Source organism: Pristis pectinata, chromosome 8 (genome assembly GCF_009764475.1).
Source record: "Pristis pectinata isolate sPriPec2 chromosome 8, sPriPec2.1.pri, whole genome shotgun sequence".
NCBI lineage: Eukaryota > Metazoa > Chordata > Chondrichthyes > Rhinopristiformes > Pristidae > Pristis > Pristis pectinata.
In genome coordinates this window covers 24,627,311-24,647,026 of record NC_067412.1, presented here as the reverse complement: position 1 = coordinate 24,647,026, position 19,716 = coordinate 24,627,311, and the positions used below count along the sequence as shown (strand labels likewise).

General features: G+C 40.5%; 1 protein-coding gene across 5 annotated transcripts in view; it reads left to right on the top strand.

Moving 5' to 3' along the window:
* Positions 1 to 13,088, top strand: part of LOC127573099 (uncharacterized protein C7orf50) — a 281,007-nt gene extending 267,919 nt beyond the window's left edge. For all 5 annotated transcript variants that reach the window (XM_052020966.1, XM_052020967.1, XM_052020970.1 and 2 more), the window contains 3 exons: positions 6,260 to 6,341; positions 9,331 to 9,445; positions 11,269 to 13,088. In XM_052020966.1, the coding sequence (XP_051876926.1) occupies positions 6,260 to 6,341; positions 9,331 to 9,445; positions 11,269 to 11,336 (265 nt within the window). In that variant the 3' untranslated portion in view covers positions 11,337 to 13,088. The remainder of the gene's footprint in view (positions 1 to 6,259; positions 6,342 to 9,330; positions 9,446 to 11,268) is intronic.
* The last annotated feature ends 6,628 nt before the right edge of the window (positions 13,089 to 19,716 follow it).

The window sequence follows — 19,716 nt, the reverse complement described above, 5'->3', positions numbered from 1 at the left end:
GTATTTTTTACCTTTACCATGCAACTAAAAGAAAGAAAGACTCAATTCTAAAATATATAAAAACACAATGTTTATTTGTGCAAAGCAAAAGAATTTATTAGAAAATGTATTGCTCACTCCAGATCCTGGACAGTGCCAGGTTACCTCTTATTTTTGTATGCATATGAATCTCTAAAGGAAAGGTACACCCATATCCAGTATCTGTGGCATAAAATGCATGCTTCTTATTTTTTTACATTTTCCTTTTGAAATAGTAGGAGGCCATTCGGCCTATTGGATCTCTGCTGATTGTCAGAGTGACCTGACTGATCCCGTTCCTCCATTTACTTTGTTGTAAACTATCTTCTCTCAGATGCCAATTAAATCTCCTCTGATTCTTCCCACCCACCCATAACAATTTACAGTTGGCAATTAACCTACCAATCAGCATTTCTTTAGGATGTGGGGGGAAACCAGAGGGCCAGGGGAAACCCACATGGTCATAGGGAGAGCTTGCAAACTTTACACAGACAGCACCAGAGGTCAGAGTTGAAACTGGATTACTGGAGTGGTGAGGCAGCTGCAGCACCCTGCTTCCCTTGGATAGAAGGATGACATGAGCTTGAACTTCTGATGTGCAGTCATGGCCCTCAGATGCTGCTAAGAAAGAGCCAGGGAACAACAAACAAATGTACAGGGTAAATAAAACATGCAAAAAAAACCCCAAAAACTAGCACAGGTACTTGGAAGTGATGTGGTTAACTTAAAACTGGACTAACTGTCTAGAGACCTGAGTTCAAACTGCACCACAGCGGCTATGGAATTTTAATTCAGATTAATAACCTGGGATTTGGAAGAACACTCATCAACTGACTAATAATGACCATGAAATTTACTGGATTGTCACAAAACCCATCTGGTTCACTGTTGCCCTTCAGAGGAGGAAACTTGCCATTGTTACTCAGTCTGGCCTACATGGACTCTAGATCCACCCCCATGTGGTTGACTCTTAAATGCCATATATAGTGGTCCAGCAAGCTACTCAGTTATATCATTACTGCTACATTTAAATGGAAAAGGAATGGAAGTGGTTGAACCAGCTAGCATTGACTTAGATACCCATCTAAGTTGTGTGTCATCCTGACTTGGAAATTATATAGCCAGCTATTCAAAATTGCAGGATCGAAGTCTTGAAGTGCCTTACCCAACAGCACTGTGTGAGTACCTTCACCTAAAGTACTGCAGCAGTTCCAGAAGGTGGCTCATCATTACCTTCTCATGACCATGCCTGCGATGCCCACTTCCTGAAAATGAATGGTTAGAAAGCCATAAGCAGTAACAAGACAAAGCAGATAGCAGGAGCTTCACTAAGAATGAAACTTGCAAGGGTTAACAAAACCAACACAACTTTTGCAATTATGCTAAGAGTCATAGGATAGTCAGAGGCAATGTGAAACCCCTTGAAAACTTAATGGTGATAGTGTAAATGAAAATAAAAAATGGCGAACCTTTTGAATAATTAATGAGTATTGCGTCAGGTATTCCAAGAAAGTAATATTGAATCAACGTCGTGGATTTGCTTAGACTAATGTAAGCAACCAAAAATAATGAAGTAAATACTGCCACTAAAGAGTGACAGATCTCCAGAACCAACTTTAAAGAAAATGGTGAGGACATTGCAAATGCGCGACTATAATGTTTCACAGTTCTCTTGATTTAGGAGCTGTTCCTATAGGTTGGAAAATTGTGTATGTCACCCCACTGTTTATGGAAGGCAGGAGAGAGAAATCTGAGAATTAGAGACCAGGCAGACTAACATCTATTATTGGGAAATTACTGGAGAATGTAATTTAGGATAGATAGTGTGACCAAACCTTGAAAAATTCCTGCTGATGAGAGAGAGAGAGAGAGAGAGATGCCATACATAGGCAGAATTATGACACTTTGAACTCATATAGGTTCAATTGATGGCCTAAGAGGAGAGAATAGAATATCTTTTAAATGGTGAAGTGTAAGATCACCAGATGTTCAAAATTACTTGGTCTATGTACATAGATCATCAAAATGTCATGATAGGTGTCAAAAATAATGCTGGTTTTCATATCTAGGAGACTACCTATAAAGGGGTAGCACAGTGAAGCAGATAGTAGAGCTGCTGCCTCACGGCGCCAGAGACCCAGGTTCAATCCTGTCTGAGTGAAATTTGCACATCCTCCCACATGCAAAATGTAGGTTAATTTGCTACTGTAAATTGCCCCTAGTGTGTAGGTCAGTGATAGAATCTGAGGGGAGTTGAGGAAAAAGTGGGGGAAATAAAAAGTGAGTTTAATGATTAATGTAGGATTAGTGTAAAATGGGTAGTTGATGGTCAGCGCATACTTGATGAGCCGAAGGCCTGTTTATGTGCTGTATCTCTATAACAAGAAAACAAGGGGTCGACATTATCCCATAACTACTTGGGTTTGGTTAGGTCACACCTGGATTATAATGTAAAACTCCAGACCACACAAGTGGTCTTGGAGGGGGTGAAGGCAGAGTTACCAGAATAACATTTAGACTCCAAGGATTAAATTATCAGCAGACGTTACACTAACTCAGTTTGTATTCCCAGGAATTAAGAAAGCCAATTTGATAATTTGATTCAGGTTTGCAGTTTATTAAGAAGAATTGATGCTGGAAGAGCAGAATTATTTCCATTGGCTGAACTGTTTAGGACCAAGAGGCATGGTCTTAAAATCAGAACCAGCCTTTTTAGAAGTAAGTTAATAAGTTTGGAACTCTTCCCAAAATGGCGATTGATGCTGGGTCTATTTTAAAATTTAAATCTTAGATTGGTAAATATTTGTTAATCTAAGATTTTAAAGTTAGTTTGCAGATCTCATTGCAGCCAGAGGCCCAAATGGCCTACTTCTATCCCATGGGATGTGGGTGTTGCTGGCAAGGCCAACATTTGTTACCCACCTCTTATTTAAGTTGAACAAAAGGGCTTGCTAGACCATTTCAGAGGGAAATCAGCTACATAGTTATGGGTTGGGAGCCACATGTAAGCGGGACTAGGGAAGGACGACAAATTTCCTTCCCCACAGGCAATCAGTGACCTAGATGGGATTTTAATGACAATCGCACTTGTTTCATGGGCGCATAATTGACCACTTGCTTTTACTTCCACAATGTATTTAATTAACTGATTTTAAATTCCCCAGCTGCCAGAGGATTTAAATTTACATCACCAGATCATCTATGCAAGCCCCAGAGAATCTAGTTCCTGTATCCTGTGTGATCCAGTATTCCAGGGTTTTTATTCATTAGATTGACCTGGTTGAGAAAGCCTGAAACATTCTTAAATACATTTCAACAAGTGCTTCATTTCTCTGTTCATTGTTAGCAGAGAAAGTGTTGAGCTAAGCACCCACACTTCCAGGGAAAAGGAGACAATAACTCACCGTAGAAGGAAACAAAGCATTTATCTTTGTTTCCAGGCTACAGATACAAACACACAGCTGTGGTAGGTTAAGTAAGAAATTTTAAGTATATTAATTGCAGTCTGCAAATAAATCACCAAAGGGTTTATTTCACTTTAAAAATACTTCCGTAGCAAATAATCTTGAAAGTTTATGACCCTTTTATTACACATTTCCGTCCTATCGATGTTGTAGTAAATGGGTTACAAATTTTAGATCAGTTGAGACAGCATATGTTTTCTCACTGCTCTGGCAAGGAAGGATATGTTGTCACACATCGCTCACTTGCTAAAACTCACTGCCTTCTTTTTGAAATGAGTTATCAGTTATCTCAGCATCACTGTTGTTGAGAGATACTGTGTGTTTGCTTCCCCCTTGCATTTGAAGTGACACAGAATGTAGCTGCTTCCAAACTTACCTTGGCCAACATTTTTCTCTCAATGTTTAGTTTAATGTAATCCTTTGCCTCTTTAGAAACCCATGACATTTTTTTGATAAATAAGGCTCTTTTTTCAATGAGTTGGTTCACATAAAATCCTCCACTGGTCTTCTGTGGCTTTACCCGTTAACATTTGTTCAGTTTCCATTTCGCAGATTCTGTGCCTTCACCTTAGTCAAATTTTGCATCCAAGTACCTGTTTTGCATTTCTGTGACCTTGATAGATATTAAACTCCTGATCACCAGGGCCACTTGCTGATTAAGGGACTCAAGTTTCTTCTGCATCTCAATGCACAAGGCCAATGACTGCAGTAAAGTGAGCGGCTTTGAGGCTGAACAACTCATTGGAGTTTCCTGGGGGTATGCTAATCGACTATGAAAATGGAAGTTCTTTCCAAGAACTTTTTACAGATTTAGTCCCCATGCTGATCTGTGCAGTACCTCACTGGTCACTCCATGCCATCACTTATTCCTACTTTTCGCTTCCTGTCTGCCATCTAGTTTTTCTCTCCATGTCAGCCTTACCCCTAATCCCTCATGCTTTAATTTTGAACACTTAATCTCACTAGTGTGAACATATTGAAGGTGTTGTGAATGTGTGAATACACCACATCCATTGATTTTTCCCTCATCTATTCTGCTTGTTCCATCCTCAAAAAATTCCAGTAGATATATCAAGTGTGGTCTCCCCTTCGTAAGTCTGGGCTGACTGTTCAATTCTGTCACTGCATTCCAAGTGCTGTGCTATTACATTTTTCATTATGGACTGTAGTGTTTTCCCCACTACTGACAGCAGGCTAACCAGTCTATAATTCCCTCTTTTCTATTTTTGAATAGTGGGGTTACATTAGCTACTCTCCAATCTATGCAGAATGTATACAACGTAAGAAATTGCTTCTGGGGCTGCTTAGTTAAGCATTCCAGGATGTACAGTATGTTATCAGACCCTTCCAATTTAATGGCCTTCAGTCCCCTAAACTTATCTAACACTATTTCTCTCCTAATATTGATTTCATTCAATTCCTCCCTCTCATGAGTTTATGTTCCTTAAGGGAGTTCACCAGTGTCCTTCTTTGTGAAGACAGAACAAAAGTATGTATTTAATTAGTTTGCCATATCTTTGCTTCCCATTATAAATCCCAGATTCTGACTTTAATTTTGATTTCTCTCAGTAGGTCACCATGAAGTTAGTAGTTTGTTGTAAAATGCCTTCTCGGGAACAAAACCTGCCATCCCTACTCAACTGGCCTAAATGTGACTGCAGACCCATAGCCAAATGGTTATCCTCTCAAGCAGCCTAGCCAGTTCTGTCAAAATGCTACAACATGGACTGAAGCAATTGTAGAAGGCAACACGTCATCGCCCTTTCAAGGGCAAGTGTGGGTGGAAAATAAAAGTTGGTCTCGCAGTGACCCTGTATGCTAAATGGAAGCTTGAACTAAGATGCGCACCTCAGTAGATCCTTGCATTGCTACTTCAAGAAAAACAAGTGAATCCTCTATGCAAGGAACAATTCTTTCAAACAACACCTAAGAGAGGTTATTTCTGGCCAATATCACACTGCTTTTTGTGAGGGTTGCTACGTCCAAATTAGCTGCTTAATTTCCTATATTGCAATATTAACAACACTTCAAAAAATAATTGGTTGTAAAGGGCATTGGGACATCCTGAGCCAGTGAGAAACACTTAACAACAACAATGTGCAATTCTATAGCTTAACTTAGCAAAAGTCCTGAGGCTCAGAAACATGTAAAACAAATTTAACTGTAAGCAAATGAGAAAATGTAGCCACTTGTGGACTTGAAGGGATAAAGAGATGTATAGAGGCAGAAATCATCAGAGGGAATGGGAGAGATGGGAAGGGGTGGGGGGTAGTAATACCAAAGCTTTAGGGCCTTGGCAGCTGTAGGCACAACAACCAATGGAAGAGTAATTGATTATGGGGAGAAGATTACAAAGGTAGGGAGGCGTGGAGCAATGGATTTGAAAACATGCGATTTTTAAAACCAAGGCTCTGTTTAACTAGTAAGTGAAATAAAACAAAACAAAACAAAGATTCTGGAAATCTAAAACGAAAACAGAAAATGCTGGAAATACTCAGCAGGTCAGGCCATGTCTGTGGGAAGAGAAACAAGAATTAATGTTTCAGATCAAAGACCCTTCATCAGAATTCTGTTTAACCAGTAGCCAATATAAGTAAGTGCACGAAGAGGTAATGAAAATTGATGTGAGCCTTTTATGGCCTCAGGTTTACAGAGGGTGGAAAGATGGAAATTGTCCAGGATGCATTGGAATGGTCAAATCTAGAGGTAACATAAGTTTAATGCTTTTGTTATTTTCTAAAACTAGCTGAATTTTTCATTTTATCTTGTGTTTGTAGGTGGTCCAAGAAACACAAGGAATGGAGGTTTCAAAAGATAAGGCAAACCTGGCTTTTGCAGCACATGTATGATTGTGACCAGGTAAAATATCAGTATCAAGAAAATGTGAATGTAGTTCTACTTTAAAACTGTGGCAACCGCAGATGTAAAGTCAGCACAATGCAACCAAACCAGATATCATAGAACTTTAAAGCACACTTATGCATACAAATTGGATTCAGTCCAAAGTGGCCTCTTACTGAAGTCCATCATTTGTGTGTCTCACAACAGCTGTTCCCAGTATCCATAAAGGATACATCTGTCTCTGTTTTGATGCTGTTGTTACTAAAAGATTCTTCTGTTCTATCCAGACTTTGGATGATGATCTTTAATAAAACTCTGTACTCAAAGATATTTAAGCTTAAGGTATCAAACAGTAACCAGCTGCACTATTAAATGGGATTTCATTGAAAGAGAGAAAGGGTGCTTTCTTTTTGATCTCTTGAAGTAACTCAAAGCAGAGCTTCTTTCTGTCTCTTTCTGCTTGTATCCAGTGAGCTGCTTGTGTATGGATGTCAGGGGATTGGATTCTGCTGTCACCTTCCTCAAAGTAGACTACCCTGTCAATGTTCTACAAATGATACCCAGGTCATCTGGCCAGAGTATTACAGTGGATGTCACTGTCCAAGAAAATGTTGACACCTTCGGGGAAGAACGGTTTTAGGGGAATACAACTAATTGGCTGGCTTTAGCAAGAAGTTGGCTAAGTTTTCTTGTTCTGCATGATTCTACGAAAACAATTACACCAGAAACATGTTCAAGCATGAATTCTTTTACCATTGGGTGTCCATGGCACACTAGCTGCCACATGGTCTTGATAGACTGAGGTCCTGGTACAATGGCAAAGAGCCCCGAGATGATTGGAGACCAGGTTCTGCTGCACAGACTTAGATGCACATACACACAGGAACATTCTGGCTTCACACACAGGGATACAGACACACAACTATTTTCCTTGGCTCCAATTTCCCTTAACACACCCCAAACCTGATCCCTTCCCTCTTTCAATTCCCTTTTCCTCAGTCTCACTCCTTCTGTCCCTTACTCCCATTGTGTTCCTCAGTCTCTCCTCCTGTCCCCCTTCCCCTTCACTCACCTCCTTTCCTGATAGTTTATTTCTCTCCTGATTTCCCCTACCTATCCCAGCTTGCCCCACTCTCGCTGTTCACTGCTCACTCTCTCCATGAATGCCCATCTACAACTGCTGTTATGCCCTCTTCTTCAAAAATTCAATTGCTGACTGCCTTCCACCATGCCTCACCCCCAATCTCAGTACCCTGTGACCTAGCCCAGAACCCTTAATCCTCTCCCAGAAAACAAGGGCATCTTCAACTGCCTGCTCCCTATCCCACACACTCCCCCCACCCCTCCCAAAATCCTCCTCTCCAGTGCTGCAAAATGGGATTCCTCAGTGCTGTACGGTGGGATTAGTCGGTCCTGATGCACCATTTCCCAGCTGATGGAGGTGATTCACCTTGAAGGAGTTCGCATCTCACTTGGCTGCCATCAAGTCAGCAATGACTCTAAGCCCACAGGACCTCTCTCCTGTGCTGTTGATGACCATGGAATAACTGGATTGCTTTAAAAGCAGTCTGGTTTATTAATGTCCATCAGGGAAGGAAATCTTCCATCCTTGTGCACTCTGACCTGTTTGTAAGTTCAGATTCTTGTGCTTCTGAAATGGCCGAGCAAGTCATTCAGTTGTAGCATAACCACTGCATTAAAATAGAAAATGGATAAAACTGCTGAACCAACAGGTATTAGCTCAATCTGGGTGCTCAAATTGGACATAGTAAAGTTGATGTCAGCTCAGTCGATCTTGATAGGGTAGTCAGGGGTCTAGTGTCTAAATTATGAGGCCTGTCCCATAGACTATCCAAGCAACAGCCCGACATAGTGGAATGCACAGAATCATGTCAGACTCCTCCATCATAGTTCCTGGGTATGGCCTATCATCAGTAGCATGTCTGGTATGGTCGACTCCTGACCCCATAGAGTGTCACAGCATAAAGTCCACCAGGGAATCAGGTACACCACCATTCACCATTATCCATGGCAAGACTGTGGAGCTTTGATCTGATTCGTTGGTTGTGCATTGCTTAGGTCTATCTGTTTGCTCTTTAATATGCATGTCATTCTGTATTGCACCTTCACTCTGCATATCTAGGTATGCCCCATTCTGTTCCCAACATTCCCTTCTTCACTGTTCAATGAATCAGACCTGATCTCCTAGTGTGATGGACAGGAGATTGAGGGACCTGCTGGGCCTTGAGGTCACAGACGGAAGCACTGTGCTTGCCTGCTGCTGCTGATGGACCGCAGCGCCTCTTGGATGCCCAACTTTGGGCTGCCAGATCTGCCTGAGTCTATTCTATTCCGTACAGTGGTAGTATCACACAACATGATGGCGCGTGTCCTCAGTCTGAAGATGAGACTTTATCTTTTCAAGGACTGTGCAGCTCAGTGGATTCCTTATTGTCCTCTGAGTCAGAAAGTTGTGGGGTCATCTTCTATGCCAGTGATGTATCTGTTGTCAGATTTTGGAAGTGTGCTTCATTGTCAAGTTCTGTAAGATGTCCTGTGGTTGTTAAAGGTGCTGTATAAAGTTGTTCTTGCTTTCACTGGTGTTGTGTGAATCCAAGTTCTTCTTGTTTCCCCTAGTTTCAGTGTATACTGACACTGTACTGCTTGATGTTGTGTCTGCTTTTAATGAGTAGATGACCATAGGTGTTGCTGTGAATTACTAATAAAGGGGGAAGGGTCTCCAATATTAGGGGAGAGAGAGTAGGAAGACAATAAGCATGGAGCATGGAGCTCCCATAGCTAAATAAGTGGCCCAGCAATATTAAACTCATGAGATTTCATAGCTGGAACATCAAAACAATCATTATCAATCTACTTGTCCATTAATGTCCTTTGATAATTTAAGAAATGTAAATTAAGAGTATACTTTGTTAGGTGTTCTGTTGTACTGGTTATGGAATTCCCTTTGACAGTGCCAAATTACTTATTGGTTTCTGATCTAATTTAGATCTCTGATAAGCACTTTACTCTGCTGCTGAGTTATCTGGAAGGACTGAAGGGGAACGCTCGCGATGTAACCATTCAGAAAACTGAGGCACTGATTAAGGAATCTGACACTATAGGTAAATACTCAACGAACGGCCTCAATTTTGTTATATGGGGTCCACTGCTCGCATTCATCACCCACTTTCTCCACTGGGCTAAACTTAGCAGGTCTGGATCTATATGGCTGATCATGTTGGCCGATACAGTGCGGGAGCTGAGCACGTGGCACTGTGTGTCTCGAGTAACATTATCAGGTGATGTTTGTGAGCCAGAGAAAGCCCTGTCCTTGAAGGTCCCCTGAAAGTCTTTATACACAGCAAAAACCTCTCCCCAGATTTGGTCAGAAGCCTTTCAAAACTATTTAAAAAAAAGGCAGACTATTAAAATATTCTAAACATTATTAAAACTTATTTAAAAAATCAATTATATGAAAGCACTGAAAACAATTTTAAATAATTAAAAACATTAATATAAGAGGAATGATTAATCAAAATGTGATTTACCTTATTTGTAAATTTCTACTGTTCAGCTGCCCAATTGCCTTTCAACTGTCTGGCTGCCCAGAGCCTGTGCTGGGACTAACCAGGCATATAATCCTGGGGCAGTTACTCCTGTGCAAGAGATGGAGAATTCCAGCAGGTCCCTGCTCCACTCTTTGCCTCCTCGTTGAGACCAGCAAGCCTTGGCCCACAATTTTGGGACTTCACATTCACCATGGTTTTGCAGGCATACATGCCATCAAAAGCTGAGGCATGTGTGAGGCATTCATTGTGAATTGTGATAATTTGGAACATGTGACAATTAGATTACACCTTGCATGGTACCTGCAGAGCATGCCTTAAGAGGTTTGTGCAGTTGTTCACAGGTTGGGAAATAAAATGTCAAGCTTTATTGGAAAGTTATAGTGACTGATAGACAGCAGGTCCAGTGTGACTCAACCTCAGGAAGGTGCACAGGTTTATAGAATACAACTGTATTAAGTTCAGGGCTTTTATTGTCAAGTATATGTCTGATTACTTTGACAAAAACATTGTAACAAGGAGTAAACTTATAATTCTATGATAAAAGTTCTTAACATCTAATTATTATAAACAGTTTCAATGTCATTACAGCAGTGAAGATGCTTAAAAGATTACTTCATTAATGAGAAAGCATTGTAAAACAGAATATCTGGCCATGATCGTATTGCTGTTGCTGTTTCTGGGTCCATGCTGTATGCAGTTTGACTGCTATGTTCCCTACTTTATCACAGTAATAACACTTCAGATGAACACTTGGCACCTGAAGTCATGAATGGAGCTGCAGTACATAAATGCATCTCTTTTTTTTCCTCCTGGCTGTATCAACCTGTGATAAGTTCCGTTCATTTTTCCATCTTTTTTCCTCTCCATCCTTCACCTCCCTCTGTCCTGGCTTCCCTCATCCATCCCCTCCCTCCTTTTCCTCCTTCACTCCCTCCTTATCCTTTCCTCCCTCACTGTTCTCTCTCCTTCCTTCCATCCCTCCATCCTTTCTCTCTCTCTATCCCCCTTTCTCTTCTTCTCCTTGCTGTTCTTCCCATCTCTCACTCCCTTCCTCCCTCCCCCCTCTCCCTTTCCTTCCATCCTTCCCTTCCTCCATTTTCTTCCTTCTGTTCTTTGCCTTTGTCCCTGCCTCCCTCCTTTATTCATTCCTTCCTCCTTTTTACTCACTTCATCCTTTCAGCAGCTCACTGTGTACAGAACCAGCACAAAATCATTGCCTTCCATGGCAGTGCCGTGTTTTCAGAGATCCTTAGACCAGGAAGAGAAAGGAAACCACTGAGTGGTAGAATGAAGTAATTATCTATTAAGCTCAATAGATATTTTATTAATTAGTACAAAGAAATGTAATATCTTCTTGTATGTTTTCACTTGAATAGATGACCCCACCGTGTTCAGCGGAGAAAAGATTGAACGCATGCAGCAGGTCCTCCAGCTTTTATCCTGAAGCTTTGTAATTGTCACTCTGTTCGCTGTGAAGTTTCCCTATCCCTAGCAAAGGAGAATTTATACACAAATGGAATTTACACCACTTCTCTTACAGTAATCTTTGTTTGAATATTCTGCTGAAGGGTGTTCTCATAAAGTTTAATTTCTAATCTCAGTGATTGCAATAAAGTTTATTTTTGTATTAGATGTTCTGTGCTTACCAATAAAAACAAAGCTTTACTGAAGTGATGGATTTGAGACCATGAGACAATACTGAAAGCTATTTGCACCAAATAAGGGCATGGTGAAAGAAATAGTACTCTGAGGGTTGTGTAAGCAGAGTGAAAAAAGTGGGCCTGGGTTGTTTTTTTTTGTTACGTGCAGCAGATCAGGCTGGACTCTGAAGATATCTTCTGACCATGAAATGCAGGTACCCGGTGTGTTGAAGAGCCATGGCAGGTATTATTATAGAGTGGGTACTTAGGAGCATAACTAGGGGGTGAAAAGGGCAGTTCATCTTTTCTTATTAATGTTTCATGAAGTCCAAATAAAAAAATGCTTTAGTTTGGAAGCAGTGGAAGTTACAAACCCTAACAAAAAATCTAAGCAGTAGTGGCAAAAATGTGAATGGGGAGCTGCATGCACACTTTGGAATACATAACCAGGCAGTATTCGATGGACTTTAAATATTTTCCATTCTTCATCTTTTCTGAGATGAAAGCATCCAACTGTACTACTTACTGAGGCGCTGATTCTGTACCACTGATGGAGCAGACAGCTGCAGAGCATGTGCCACTGGTACATACAACATAGAACCAGGCCCTTCAGCCCATCTTGTTCATGTCAACCATTAAGTACCCATCTACACTACTCCCATTTACCAGCACTTGGTCCATAGCCACCTTTGTCCATAGCTTTTGTATAAAAGTTTATTCAAGGCTAAAATTGTTTCACATTAAATAAAAAAAATCACTTCATTCTTACTGACTCCATTTGCACATTACCAACCATATTTGTGCAATGACTAACGTGGCTCACTAAGCTGTCTGTGCCTTGTAGATTTTGTGCCCAATCCATCAACTGATTGTAAAAAGGAAGTTTGAAAATCAGTGCCTTTTGTTTATTTTATTGAAAAAGAACTATTTGAGCAATAGTGTTTTTGCTCGGTAATGTATTTCTGATGTTACTGACAATCAGTTTCAAATACTGTGGATGACATCAGTGTATTCTCACAATTATACAGCTGAAGTAAGAGAGCTTTAGTTCTGTGCATGCCTGAATGTGTGCTGTGTGTGTGCACATGCACATGTGATATGTGTTTGCTTGTGGCAATTGTATACCTATATATGTATGCATGCGTGTGTGGTTTATTGCTTTAGTAGTTTATTATTGTCACGTGTGCTGAGATACATTGAAAAACTTTTGTCTGTGTGCCGTCCAGGCAGTCATTCCATACATAAGTACATCGAGGTAGTAAAACAGAATGCACAGTACAGTGTAGCAGCTACAGAGAAAGTGCAGTGCAAGTGTGTGTGTTAATTTTGTTCTCTTCTGCTGTTAAATTAGGTAATTTCTCTATGTGCAAAAATTTGTATTAATTTGACAATAAATTGCAGTCAGCCTGTGTTTTGATATTCAAGAACGATGTCTGTACACCAGGACTTGGGTGTAATTGAGTTTGTTGCAAGGTCCATTAAATAGATCTTGACCTTGGTTTCACCCGATACAGACTTGTCTCATATATAATCTGAATAAATAATCATTGAAAGTAGCATGGTCTTCCTGTCTCATGGGGCGATGTTTGGGTAAGACATTACCTTCCCACTCAGACCCAGGCAGCTGTTCATTCTCATCTCAATTTATACAAAGGGCATTCCATTGCACTTTTGAACATGGAAACTTGCGGTCACGTTGTAAGGAAGTGGCTGTGCATCTGTGACATACAGTTAGAGAGGAACAGAGATATTCCTGAAATTTGCAACAACACTTTGCAAATACAGCATCTTCAAGGTAAAATTTTCCAAGGCATTTCACAGGACCATTGTTCAACAAAGTTTGAGACTGAACTACATGGGGTGAAAAGTCATCAAAAAGTTGGGCAAAGAGATAAGCTTTAAGACACTTCTTAATGGAGGATATAGAGAGTTGGATAGCTTTAGGGAGGCAGTTCCCAAGCTTTTGGAGGTGATATGAGATCTTCACACAGGAGACCAGGATTGGAAGGCTGCAGAGATTCCGATCAGTCCTATGGCTGGAGATGGTTTCAGAGCTGGAGAGAGGTAAGGCCATGGAGTATATGATTTCAGAGCAGGACATAGAATAATAAAGTTTGCACCTCTGAACTTGTCCATTACTTATGCCCGTTTTCCTATGCAAAATTGAAATTGATGGAATAAAATCAACTTTAGTATACTAGAAGCCATGACATCACTAACCAGACCTGCACACACATTAAATGTTAAATAATAAGTATTTATGAAATCTCAACTGCTACTGCTCTATATTCAAGTATTCACTGCTTAAAAAAATCTTCAGAAAATGATTATAAATTTTTACATTGATTCTGACAGCAGTACTGTTACTGCAAATAATCTTGAAGGAACACAGTGTGGTGATAAGAATGCCATCACTTTGCTGTTCTTCAGACCCAAATCTACTGAGTCAGTTCTGTATCTCAGATATTAGAAAACAAGCCTTCCTGTCTCCCTGGACTTACTGGGTTATTTTTGGTTAACAACTTTACCAAGTCACTGTGGAATGACAATGAATTCCAACATAAACTGGGAAAATGGATCTACCATTTAATTGGATGAATTTCAATGTGCATTTTTAATGTAGTGTATATGTTCTCCCAGACTGCTCAATTAGTTCTTTCAAATGTGGCCCTTAAAGCTCTTGGAGCCGCAAATTAATTTTAGGTTCAATAATACCTTTCATTTGCTGAACTGTAGATGGGAGAAGGGAAACAAATCTGCTTTTCACATTACATTTTGAACATAATATCAATGCTCATGATTTGTTTTCTGTGGCAGGGTGCTATACAAGGTTTGTGTTGTCAGTAGTGCATGACTGGGTTTAAAGTCTGAATATTGTACACTGCCTTGACATGCACGCATTTGAGGCAAGCTTAAGTTTTGCTTATTAGATTGGGACCATTTCACCTATTTGAGTGAAATTCACATGCTGAAGAATTCCAGATTATTGGAAGTAATTTTTTCACTTTTCTTAATTTAACAATCAAAAAACTGTAAGTGAAGAGTAACTGGTGCCATTATGGATTCCTGTGGAGGAAAGCTTCCCATCTTTTGCCACTCTGTGCAGCTTCCTGTATGTCTTACTTTTTGGTTTGAGGTCATCTTGCTACCTGTTCTGTCGTCTCCTAACTCCACATGATCAGATTCATTGGTCAGATGTCTACAATGCAAAATCTTATGGCAGCCTTGTCAGCTGGTGTTCCCTTTAATATAATGAAAAATACTCAACAAATAACTCACCGCCCTATAATGTTGCAAATGGGAACTGGATGTGAGTCAAATATCATTCACTACAGCTTGTAAAGAAACATAAATTCTGAGTTGCAAAAGAATTGTTTCTTGATTGTTTTGCTTAAGAATAAATTTTAAGTGGCATCTTTAAGCTGCACTTTGGGCTAATATTTGTAACCTGTTTGCCATTGTTTATGCCTTAAATGAATGCCAGATGTTTCATCAAAGCTGTCAAAAGAATCACACAGTTCTTGGCAAGACTTCTCTTGTTTTTAAGTTTTGGATCTACAAGAAAACGCTGCTTTGCTTGATCCTAAAGTGTTATTGGATCTGTTCTTGGCAGGTCTTATTCAATCAAGTCTGTAACTAGTTGGCTAACCTTTTCATCTGCTTTCAAGAATGAATGAGCCAACCTAACAGTTACTGGCTAAGGGAGATTGTGTTTGCTTTCCATACGTCGCTTGCAAATCATTGGCGAGGCCCCTGCAAGCTGTTTTCCCAGATCAGAGCCAATTATCTGTAAGGCAAAATGACCAGTGGCATGCTGACATTCTTCCTAGACAGTGAATCTTCTCCTCTTCACCATTTGGCATGTAATCCAAGGGAATATTTTGCAGGTGAATTTCTGACAAATGCATTTGTGGTAATGCAATTTCTGTTAATTTTATGTGGCTGTTGCCTGGATGATGCATCTAAAGTAACCCTCTACAAATCTAAAGTTTTACCATTATAAGTGAGTGTGATGGTGCTTGGTAGATTTAGTTTATTATCCACCCAGCGTTAGTTCAAGGTGCATAACCCACACATATGAGTATTACCTTGGCTAACAGCTGGCATTACCAGTTGTCATTCACATTGGAAGAAAAATTCCTACTATTTGTCCCATTGTAGTTTACAGTGAATATAAGGAGAGGCCCATTTCCCCTCTATATCTGCAAACTTAAATTTATAACAGATTTGAGTATAGTTAGGAATTCACTGCCTCGGTCTCAGGGGAACATAGATGTCTTTGAATAATAACACATTTTATGCAGTGTTTTACTGGATTGAATTTCCCAAATACAATTTAATTCATTAGTTTTTAAATGCCACAAGTGTTGCAAAAACAAATTAAAGAGCCATGCTTAACCAGCAAAGGAGTCAGTCCACATCAATGAGATGGCTGATCTATGGATCTATTCTTTTGATGCTGTTACGGACTCAGTGAAAGTCCCTTTAAGATAGAGAGTGTGTGTGTATGTGTGTGTGGGGCGTGCTTACGTCAATAGAAGATAAAGGACGTAATGACGTTGTTGAAGAAGTCAGAAGAAGAAGAAGAAGAGAGAGAGAGAAGGGAGAGAGACACCAGCCTGCTTGTTTTTCTCTATCGATGGATGAGAAACAATAACTGTGTTTACCACTGAAATCCATGTATGGAAAAGTTGGAAGTAATCCGGTGGAGTTCACTTTGTTGCTGACCTGTAGAAGGAAACAGGTATTTGTATGTGGACGACCACGGTTCGGATGCTTTTCGGGGTGAGGAAGTCACTACCGAGTAAACACTGAAGTGTCGTTTGGGTTCCATCGTGGAACATTTGGATTTCGTATGTACTCTCTCTATGTTTTTCTACATCTACACTTATCTTCAGACAACGGTGGTTGTTGAAGAAGCCCTTGCTCATGTTTCACCTTATGGCTTGCGGAACTGAACTTTAAGAACCATTCAGGAACTGGGAGTTTTGGACTTTGTCACACACACACACGAAGAGTTTAGTTTTGGGGTTAACGTTCGAGGTTTAACATTCTTGAATTCTAACATACTAACATTTTTTTTTACTTTTATTTTACGTATTATCATAAGTAGTGATTAATAAAATAGTTTTTAACACTGAATCATGCTCAGTGTGTTTCTTTTGTTGCTGGTTTGTGACAAAATTGGGGGCTCGTCCGGGATCGTTCCCAAGGTTAACGAGTGTCGTCTGGGATTGTACCCCAGATTGACGAGATTTGTTCGAGATTCAATCCAAAGATTTTTGAGGGAGGTCTGATAAATTCTTTTTAATTGGCTTGTGTGTGTGGAAACCAGCAGCAATGGATATTAAGGCATTTTTGGAGTCACCAACCCAAAAGGGATTGGAGGTGGCGAAAAAGGATGATCTGATAAAGATTGCTACAAGGCTAAACCTTACAGAAGTAAAGCAGTCTATGAGAAAGGCAGATATTCAGAGACTGATAGCTGGCCATTATGTGGAAAAGAAGGTGTTTGAGAAGGAAGTGTTAAAACAGTTTCCTGGCAGTGAAATAGCAATTTCTGAGGCACAGGTGCAGCTGGCGAAGATAGAGGCCGAACGAGAGCAAACCCAGTTAAAGATAGAAGCTGAACGAGAACAAAAGAGATTAGAGGCCGAACAAAAGAAATTAGAGGCCGAACGAGAGATAACTCGGATGAAGTTAGAGGCGGAACGGGAACTAATTCGGTTAAAGTTTGAGGCAGAGGAGAAGGAAAAACAAGCAGGCTGGTGTCTCTCTCCCTTCTCTCTCTCTCTTCTTCTTCTTCTTCTGACTTCTTCAACAACGTCATTACGTCCTTTATCTTCTATTGACGTAAGCACGCCCCACACACACATACACACACACTCTCTATCTTAAAGGGACTTTCACTGAGTCCGTAACATGGGGGCTCGTCCGGGATCTGAACCCGGGACCTCTCGCACCCAAAGCGAGAATCATACCCCTAGACCAACTCTTCGTGTGTGTGTGTGACAAAGTCCAAAACTCCCAGTGTGTCTGACATGAGGCCCTCTACACAAGTCAATTAATGGTCCACTCACGTGGCCAGGTTTCCTACAGTAATAACAAGTACGCTCAACAGATTTCTCCAGCCCTGGCTTCTTTTCATCTGCTTCATTGCTAGATCAGCCTCTATCTTTTCCTTTTTGATTACCTCCCAATTTAATCTCTGGTTTACCTGGATTGTCTTTGTAACTCTTTTGTTAGTGAGGAAAAGGATTTTGTCACAAACCAGCAACAAAAGAAACACACTGAGCATGATTCAGTGTTAAAAACTATTTTATTAATCACTACTTATGATAATACGTAAAATAAAAGTAAAAAAAAATGTTAGTATGTTAGAATTCAAGAATGTTAAACCTCGAACGTTAACCCCAAAACTAAACTCTTCGTGTGTGTGTGTGACAAAGTCCAAAACTCCCAGTTCCTGAATGGTTCTTAAAGTTCAGTTCCGCAAGCCATAAGGTGAAACATGAGCAAGGGCTTCTTCAACAACCACCGTTGTCTGAAGATAAGTGTAGATGTAGAAAAACATAGAGAGAGTACATACGAAATCCAAATGTTCCACGATGGAACCCAAACGACACTTCAGTGTTTACTCGGTAGTGACTTCCTCACCCCGAAAAGCATCCGAACCGTGGTCGTCCACATACAAATACCTGTTTCCTTCTACAGGTCAGCAACAAAGTGAACTCCACCGGATTACTTCCAACTTTTCCATACATGGATTTCAGTGGTAAACACAGTTATTGTTTCTCATCCATCGATAGAGAAAAACAAGCAGGCTGGTGTCTCTCTCCCTTCTCTCTCTCTCTTCTTCTTCTTCTTCTGACTTCTTCAACAACGTCATTACGTCCTTTATCTTCTATTGACGTAAGCACGCCCCACACACACATACACACACACTCTCTATCTTAAAGGGACTTTCACTGAGTCCGTAACAATGCAACAACTAATTGGTTTAATATTGATTCCAGGACAAGCGATGTTCAACACTGCAGCATTCCTTCAGTACCACAATGCTGCATAAACCTAGATTTTAAAAATTCTAAAGTAAGGTACAATCAGCTCCTGAGTATCCAGTGTGTAATGGAAGGGAGCATCTCTGTGAACACTGAAAAGCATGGTTAATGCAAAACACATTAAGAGGCATTAAACATGCTGCATTGTACTTACTTTATCGTTTATGCAATGAGTTTTCTCAACTGAGAGTGGTTCAGCAGCTAACCAAGCACTTAACTAAACGTGTTCTAGCTGTGAGAGTGGCAGTCTGTCCTGGAGCTCCCACGGGGTGTATAACTGGCCACCTCAGAGCTCTTGCCAGGAGAGTGGTAGCCTGCCCCGGAGCTCCAGCTGGGACAGTGGTGGCCTATTGCAGTGGTCCAGCTGAGAGAGTGGGTCCATGGGCAATGATATATGTGGTGGGAGGATAGGGGAGCTGGAGCTGTACAGTTGATCTGCAAACTGGATAAACTGTAGTTAACTGTAGAATGTACATCAGTACATAGTGCAGTTCAAAAAATAACAAATTGCAATGCGTTACTCTGATCTGGCAGAATATGGAAATCTGAAATAAAAAATGGAAAATGCTGGAAAACACTCAGCAAGTCGAGCAGCATCCATTGGAAGAGAAATAGATTGAAAGATGAATAGATTGGGGTGGCATGGTAGTGTAGCGGTTAGTGTAACGCTATTATAGCATTAATGTCTGAAGTCACTGATCTTGCATCGTAAGTGTAAGGTTGGAGATTTAGTGGGTTTTAAACAAACTGCATAACCAAGGGAAGGGAGTGGGTTGGGGTGAGGAGAGGAGCATTTAAATAACTGTCCGCAATAGGGTGATTTTTCAGGACCTGTACTTCCTGGTGCTTGACAACAGTGCTCAGAGCTGAAGGTCACACAGTGAAACCTCCACAAATGTGCCCAAGCAGCAATGGTGATCCGAATGGGAAAGGAAATAGAAAAGCTATTTAAAGCATTTATGACAATGCCATAAACATACAAAAAGGGACCAGCTTAAATATCATTAAAATGTAATATTTTTTAAAACTTTATATTTACAGCACGGTAACAGAACCTTCTGGCTCAACGAGCCTGCGCCGCCCAATTACACCCACGTTAACCTACCAACCCATACATCTTTGG